Here is an 8,848-nt window from a genome sequence, read left to right as displayed (position 1 = left end):
ACAATAAATCAGAAAATTATTTTAATAGTTACAAAACTTTTGTACAGAATCAGTATAAAATAGCAGTTGATATCTTCATAATTATCAGAATTATTATTTATATTTGAGGTCTTGGCTAATTGGGGCTGAAATCAACCAAAGGTCTTGGACTGTAGGCTCAAAAATCACCCTAGGAAGCCCACCCTGTTGATGTCTGTCATGGTTAGCTCGTATGAGATGATCCGGTCCTTTAAAAAACATATCTCTCTTTCTTATTCATTCTTTGGAGGCTTGAAGTGAATTCGGCAGCGTTCATTAAATACCTAATATGTTTAAACAGAAATAAAAGTCACTGAGTCATTCATTATAAATCAGGCCTGGAACTAAATTTACTTTGGCATGGTTTAGGAGGTTACTACTACTGGTTTTGTTCCAGGACAACAGGTTTAGGAAATAAAGTGCTCTCTTCAATAGTTCAAAATTATTATTTACATGCTTTGGGGATGCTGGTTGTTGTGTACCATCCAACTGGAACCAACTCACAGCTGACACTCCAATGGGTTTTTAGAGGTAGTAAGTCACAATGGAGGAGACTACTTATCTTTATTTTGAAGAACAATTGGTGGATTTGAATCACATACTTTTGCACTGGCAGAGCAATTTTTACTATTAAACCACCAGAGCTCCCTTGGACATGTTGTTAGGGGAGGCTATGACTTAGAAAAGGCACATCATGCTTGGAAAGGTGAAGGGTCAGTGTAAGAAAGGAGAACCCTCAATGAGATGGACTGACACAGTGACTGCAGCAATGGACTCAGGTATGTTGGAGATGATGAGAATGGCAAAGGATAGAACAAGGTTCAAGTGTGTTGTTCATAGGATTGCTATGAGTCATACTCAACTCAACAGTACCTAACAATTAACAACAAGAAGTTTATAGAAGGCAGCTCTGGTGGCATAGTCCATGGGGAGCTGTGCTGCTAACCCAAAGGTGGTACCTCTTTGGTGGTTCAAATCCACCAGTGGCTCCATGGGAGGAAGAAGGCCAATCACTTTCCCTTTAATTTTTAGTCTCTGAGAACCCACTGGAGAATCACCTCTGAGCTGGTACCAAATTGGTGGCAATGAATAAGTTGAGAAGTGTTTAGAGGCTTTGACGTCAATTTAAGAAAATTTAAATAAAGATATATTTACTCATGGAAAATCAAAAACCAGCTTATTAAAAAATAAACATTTCAGTTTCAAATCCTAGCTAGGCATACTTTTGATAATTAGGGAGCGGAACATCTAAAATAAGCTTAATAAAAAGCTTTTCATGTCTTTTAAAAGACTGATTTTATTTTGGTATTTGTGTGCCTATCTATATGTGTACCACCTTCTCCTCACAAACAGGCACCTTAACAGGCAGATTGGTTTTGTGCTGAATGGTGTGAATTTATTTAGTTTTGTTCCACTTAAATTTGTTTCCTAAAACTCTAAATAAAATACACCAAAAATGTTAAAAGAACTCTGTGACTCCATGGTTGTGAACATGAAACTGGTTTTAAAAACTTCTGTCACAGTCATTCAATGTTTTACAATGTAAGCTTAAAAAAGAGTAAGAAAATGATGCTCTGATTTGAAAAGATTTACAAGATAAATTAGCAGGAATAAACAAGGTGCTTATAGCACATTTCCAATGTGTAACTAAGGGGGAAATCAACACATATTTGCCAGAAAATTACAAATATCTGAAAGAATATACCATCCTTTCACATGGAAGGAAAAGTAAGCTTCATTATTTGTCTGGCCTATCTCTCAATATAAAACAAATTTGAGCCTCATGCCTAGTAATTTCGTATTTAATTTAAAAATTCTCAAAACTCTAAAATAATTTCTTTCCAAAATTTACTTCCATATTTCAATGCTTTAACTAATGAATCACTCTTCAGATAAAATTTTACCTATGTTGACTTTAGTGGACTATGATAAAAACAGTTACCTACACAGGTATGTAAGTAACTTATAAGTATTAGTGTTCTACAGTTTCTTAAACTAGGTGGGAGATACACGAATGTCCATTTTATTAGTAATCTTTAAATTCAACACCTTTATAACATCGGAAACCTTCAAACATAATATTTCTGGTACTTTGGTCTGATAACACATCTCACTCCAGTACCCTGATATCTCTGAAGCTGCCTTTGGTCAGAACAGCAGGGACTTCAGTTCTTGAAATATGACTGGGGTGATAAGTACATATATGGTTTGGCGGAGTTCCTCCAAATTATTTTCCTAATTTCTTGGCGAACTGTACCATAACTACATTACTTCCCTTCGGAAGAAAAAGTAGATTAACTTTTTTATAGGGTAGATGTTTTCTTTTAAAATCGAAATCTCATTGACACTGAGCCTGAACTAACTCATAGTGGACCCTCTAAACGGTTGTAAGAGGCTCCAAATCGCACGGGAGAAGACTGTCCATCTTTCTCCCAAACCACAGCTGGTAGATTTGAATTGCTACTTCTGGGTTGGCAAATAGACCACCAGAGCTCCCTTTCACTGTTCGCATTCAGTACACTTAATGTGTATTGCAAACTGAGTTTTTGGAGCCAGAAGATCCTTTCTGTACACCCCCTAAATGCTTTCCCAACAGTAAACATTATCTCTCCAGAAAATATAATGAACAAATACTGTCAAAATCTTTCAAGTATCAAACACTTTATCATGGTGGTAGAAAGGGCAAGAACAGGAAATCTTTGCAAAAATAAAAAGAGGACTTGATGTTTATAAAAATAATACAGCAAAGAAATCATTTGTTTTGCAATGTATTCATGGCTCAGCAAATTAGTATACTGTATGTAGTTCAGCACTAGAATTTAATCTCATCGCATTATTATTTGAAAAAATAAAATGCAAAGATTTTCAGCTCATTAATTCAAGATTTCAAGGATTTTGCCCTTTGGAAAATTTTGAACTTTTCTAAAGGGATATACAAATTAATATAAGTTTTTAGAAAATACCAGAATGATGTGATTTCTGATAAAGTCCTAGGATTTATTTCCCTGAGTTCCTAATCAGAACTATGGAGAGAGGAGAAGGAGCGCATCAATCTATTAGCAGTAAATCTCCCATTATCCGATGCCAGCAAAACTAAGTACAAGTTTCATGACCAAATATGTTAGATTAACACCTATAAAAGGGAACTAAGTTATTTATAAATTTATAGAAAGTAACTGAGCTCAGGAAGGCTAATTTTAACTAATTTCCTTGAAGGTTCTGAATTAACTGGAATAACTTAATATAAAATTTGACCTTTATTAATTACTATTATACAGAATGCTAATTCTTTTACCATGACAAGTCATAGAATTATGTCATAAAGGTTACTTTTTTCTTTTTATTGTTTTTTTTTTAGTGAAAATACACAAAGCAAATTGATATTCCAATCAACCATTCACTTATTTTGTTTATTACATACATGGGCTCTTTGATGTTAACTGGTTTGAGTCCTTAGGTAAACAAAGTGCATGAATTTGTTTCTGGATTTTAAATTTTGATTTAGATTTTCTGGAATCCTTTTGTTTGCTTCCTATGCTTAGGATACTTTTTAGAGATATGCAGTTTAATATTTTTTCATGTATTTTTATTTTATATTCATTTGCATAAAATTTTCATATATACTGTATTTCCACATATTTTGTTTTATAATATTAACTACACTCTTCCAGCTTCATGTACTTGGTTCTCATTTCCCCTAATTTATCTGTCCTATTACCTTCTGCCTTTTGAGCTTTATTCTTTTTGATTTTATGTTGGTTTTTTTTTATGAAATTTTTATTTCATTATTCTTTGTGTGTACCGTCAAATCAGATCTGACTGGTACAGGAGGAGATTATTCCTCCTTCTCCAGCAGAGCATCTGGTGGATTCAAACCATGCATCTCTGAGATTGCAGTGCAGCTTCTTGCCACTAGGCCACCAGAGCTCGCCTCTTTTTGATTTTATGTGGTTGATTAGTCCATGGAGTGAGGTGGTTTTGTACATATTATAGGCCTGTCTATTGTTTGGCTAAAAGTTGAGTTACTGGTCTCATTCAGACCTGTAAGCCTGAATTTTTTTTTTTTAATGTTTTTTAGGTTTGTTCTACAATTTAGCACTCTCTGTACAGGGCCTTCCACTATGATCCCTGTAAGAGCAGTCTATAAAGCTAATTTTTTATAACATAGATGAAATGTTTATAAAAAACAAAACAAAATGTGTAATCCTCATTTGCTTAAAATGACCTCTATTCTTTCTGAACCTCAATGTGCTTCCCTGGGTTCCTTTTGCTAGTTCATAGTTTGGCTCTTTTTTCCAAAATAAAAAATATATTCTGTACCTTCCAGCTCCTGTCATTTACTACTTCTTCAACGTTCAGTTCTGACTGCATCCATTTCAACTGTAAGAAAGTAAAAAAAGTGGAGTTATGAAAAGTTAAAATTTAAAAAGTTAAAATAAAATCTCATTTCCCAACAAAACAATCTGTTGTTCTGACATTCTTTGTCCATTAAGGGCATTTCAGAAAATATAAACTCACTGCCACGTCACTGTTTCTAACTCATGTTGTTGTTAGGTGCCATCAAGCAAATAGCACTTAACCTCGCCCTATCCTGCACCATCCCCACCCTCACCACAGGCTCAGGCCCATTGCTGCAGTCACTGCATCAATCCATCTTGTAAAATCCATCTTTTTCTGACCCTCTGCTTTTCCAAGTATGATGTCTTTTTCCAAGGTCTGGACCCTTCTGACAAAACGCCCAAAGTACGTAAACAGAAGTTCACTGTCATTTCCTAAAAAGTCCAAGGAGAGAATAACCTGATTTGGGTGGTTAGGATACAGAAGGGAAATAAGGAGAGAAGCCCAAGTGGTTCAGAAAGAGGCATGAGGCTTGCCATCCACTGACCATCCTGCCAAAGGTTTGAGGATCACACTAGACAAAGTCTTCCTCATTTTCCAACTGCCAACCTAATTACCCTATCAGAAAAGTAGCCAGTTCTACCACTAGGCCCATAACAAAAAATGGAACCAAACTCACTGTCATGAATTCACAGTTTAGATTCACAGCAACCCTCCCTCAGGTTTCTGAGGCTGTGAATCTTAGTGACAGGAGACTGCCCATCTTCCTCTCAGAGAGACCAGTCAATTTGAATTGCCAGCCTTTCAGTTAGCCTCCTGATAGGTTACCCACTACACCACTATGGCTTCCTAGGTTCGTAATTGTTGCTGTCAGGTGCTGTCAATTCACTTCAGATTCTCTGCCAGACTACAACATATGGAAGCACTCTTAATCTGGTCACCATGACCCTAAAAAGAAAGAAGTAAGCCAATCCAAAAAGAGAGCTTGAAAAATAATCAGGAACACCAAAGAACTGAAGAATGGCTAAGGATCCCATAAGAATAGATGCCTTTGAATTGTCTTGAACATACCATGGACCACCAAGAAAATCTTGGAGAAGGTGAAACCAAGTTTCTCCTTGTGGCCTAGGATTTTGAGGCTCTGCCTCACTTACTTTGGGCACATGGGCAGGAGAGATCAGTCCTTGGAGAAGGACATCATGCTCAGATGGGAGGATGGACAGCACAGGAGAGGGAGACCACAGATGAGATGGATGGATAAAGTAACTGGGGCAGTGGGAGTTGGTGTGTCAGCATTATTGAAACTGGCTCAGGGCAGGGAAGGGTTAAGAGCTGCTGAACAGATCCTGACATTGGGTCGCTATGCATCGCAGGCACCTGAAACAATAACATTCTATGACGGGTTTGGTATGGAGGTCTGGTGGCCTAGTGGCAAAAAGCTGCATTGCAATCTCAGAGGTACGCAGAAAGAGGGGCAATTTCCTCCTGTACCAGTAAGATCAGATTTGATGGTACATGTACAAAAACCAATAAAATTAAAAACAAAAAAGCCCACATCTTATGACAGGTTTGGAAGCAGGAGTTGCATCCACTTCCTAAACAACATGCATCCAGACACTCTATGAACTTTGATAAATGTCGATGGTTGTAGGAGGGCTTCAGGCCTTTTTTTCACAGAGTCGCTATGAGTCATGCTTGACTCAAAGGCAATCCACAACAACCATCACGAAAGTAAATAAACAAAAACTACAGATTGATGCTGTACAAGTCGAGAACTGAACAATGAGTAAGGATGATAGAAAAATGGATGTTTCTGGGTTATAGTATTAGAGAAGAAAACGAACTATCCCATGGACGGCCAAAAGAACAAACAGGTATGTCTTGGGAAAAGTGCAGTTAGAGTGCTCCTTAAAGGAAGATGAAGTTTTGTCTCACATACTTTAGCCATGTTTGTTGCTAGGAGATGGTATTCCTTGGAAAGGGACATCATGCTTGGAAAGGTGGAGAGAAGAAGAAGGAAAAGAAGACCCTCAACAAGATGGACTGACAAGTGACTAGAGCAACGCGCTCAAGTGTGTCAGAGATGATGAAGATGGCATAGGATAGACCAGGGTTCGGATCTGTTGTTCACAGGGTCACTAATAGGATAAGACAGGGTTCAGATCTGTTGTTCACAGGGTCACTGTGAGTGGTCCTCAACTTGGCGTCACCTGACGCCAACAGTTTGGTGCCATGAAAAAGTTAAAACAAGCACATTCACCTCAGGTCAAACTCAAAGCCAGAAGACTTGGCAACAAAATCCCAGAGAGCTACACAAGGTCTGGGCAACCATGAACTTGAGATCAAGCCAAAGAGCTTGCATGTACAGTTCAGGTAAGAGGGCTGGGAAATTTGCACAAACACTTATCATAACTGGTGTCACAGCACAGGATGGAACTGTGGAGGTGCACTTCTGATGCTTGATGCTACACCTGTAATGTAACAAGCCTGAAAAAGTGTAACTGCTTATACCAAAGGAACCTCTGTTTCAGATTTTAATCAGTGAGATAGAGCTAAAAGTCATAAAATTCCACCAACTCTCTCAAAACCTAAGCTGCCAAAATAGCAACTTCAAAGAACAGGATTTATTAACATGTTTTAAGGTAATCTTCACAACTGCTCTCAATATTTAAAGGACTCTCATGCATAAAAAGATTTACATAAAAAGATTTACTAAAGAGCTCCAGAGGGAAAATTAAGCAGTAAATACCTATTAAATGCATATTACAAGGCAGCAGTTTTTACAATATTCAGGAAAGTCTTCAAACAATTAAACCTGTCCAAGAATGCCCTGCCACAGAGATAGTGCCCTTTGCCCTCAATAGATAGTGGTTAGAGATCAAAGGTGGAAACAATGGATTGGGAATATTGTCAACAGAATGAATGCTGCAGACAAGGAGTGGTGTGACATTCAAAAGGTAAGGAACTGCACCTTTCTATCAACTAAAACAGCTCCTACATTGAAAATGTCATTTATTCTTAATTAAAAAAATATAAAACAAACACAAAAATACCCTCAAAACCCAATGCTAATAAGTTGATTCCAACTCATTGTGACTTTATAGACCATAGTAGAACTGCCCCATAGGGTTCCTGTACATCTTTACCAAGGCAGAGTGCCAAACCTTTCTTCCAGAGTGCAGCAGAGGACTTTAACCATAGTACATCCTCTGTAAAAACAAAACAAAACAAAACGAAAAACCTAAAACCAACACGAACTCCCTGTCTTTAACTTGATCTCAATTCAGTGACCATCAATTTTCCAGGGCTTGAAATATTAATAGGAGGAGGATGCTCATCTTTCTCCCACTATGCTGTTGGTGGATTTGAACTATCGACCTTTTGGATTAGCACCATACCATATATGAAGTTACTAAATATCAATTCCATTTTGCAGGCTGACAAATGAGCTACTTCATAGCAATTAATTTTCAAAGTTACAAAATTATCAAGTGGCAGAGATGGGATTTATTTCCTTAGCGCTGTCTAATCCACATATCTGTATTCCAGAGCACAGCACAGCCAACTTCAACACAGGTTCACCGAGTGTCGCTTCTGAGATGGCCGCTTCTGTACTTCTGAGTCTTGAACAGCTAGCTGCTTCTCAAAGCTCACCAAGAGTTACAAGCAAGTAACAAAAATGTGTGAGTTTTCTTCTGTAATCTGCACTAACAAACCTGAAAGAAAACTCACACATTTTTGTTACTTGCTCACTGTTAGCCTCCTAGCCCATCAACTGGTTTTGAAAACCCTCCTTACAAAAATTGTCCTGATGTTCTCCCTTTGCCTTAAAGGAGCAGGGGCCAGCTCTAGGCTGACAATCTGTGAGTAATCACTCTCACAAACCCTGGGGCATTTCTATTTATGAGCTCTGCTCTCCACTAACAGCAGTTACTTTAAAAAAAAATTTACTTATAATCTTTATTTATTAATTTCAATGAAAATTTACAGAGACTTTGGATTTCCATTAATTCTTTGTTGCACATTTCTCCCCTCGCAACCCTCCTCCCAGTACACTACCCTCTTAGGAAAGTAAAAGAAAAGTTCTTTCATTGTTTTACAATCCCTCCCCCCAGGTCCACTCCACTATGCAGCCTTCGCCTTGGACTCCCATCATGACAAAAATACCTAATCACATATCCCTTTTAAACAATTTTCTCCCTCATCTGTTTCAATATATATAATGTATACTACATTATTGATCCCATCTTTCTCAGTCTCCCCCCAACCCTGATGTCAGTCCTGTTTTACAACAGTGGCACTATGCAGTATTTGTCCTTTTGTGACTCAGATAATTCACTCAGCATAATGCCCTCCAGGGTCACTCATTTTGAGTAATATTCCATGAGTTCCTTGTTTTTCAATGCAGCATAGTATTCCATTGTGTGAACATACCACAGCTTCTCTAACCATTCATTTGTTGATGGGCACTTAGGTTGTTTCCAACTCCTTG

General features: G+C 37.7%; 1 protein-coding gene across 1 annotated transcript in view; it reads right to left on the bottom strand.

Annotated features, from left to right (window-relative positions):
* Positions 1-8,848, bottom strand: part of CCDC58 (coiled-coil domain containing 58) — a 51,067-nt gene continuing 42,219 nt past the window's right edge. Inside the window, exons 4-5 of the mRNA XM_006884235.1 lie at positions 4,339-4,398; positions 1-302 (exon numbers count right to left, since the gene is read on the bottom strand). Of these exons, the coding sequence (XP_006884297.1) occupies positions 252-302; positions 4,339-4,398 (111 nt within the window). The 3' untranslated portion in view covers positions 1-251. The remainder of the gene's footprint in view (positions 303-4,338; positions 4,399-8,848) is intronic.

Source organism: Elephantulus edwardii, unplaced genomic scaffold, assembly GCF_000299155.1.
Source record: "Elephantulus edwardii isolate Elephantulus edwardi_28Jun2011 unplaced genomic scaffold, EleEdw1.0 scaffold00032, whole genome shotgun sequence".
Taxonomy (NCBI): domain Eukaryota; kingdom Metazoa; phylum Chordata; class Mammalia; order Macroscelidea; family Macroscelididae; genus Elephantulus; species Elephantulus edwardii.
This window is presented reverse-complemented; position numbering and strand designations above follow the sequence as displayed.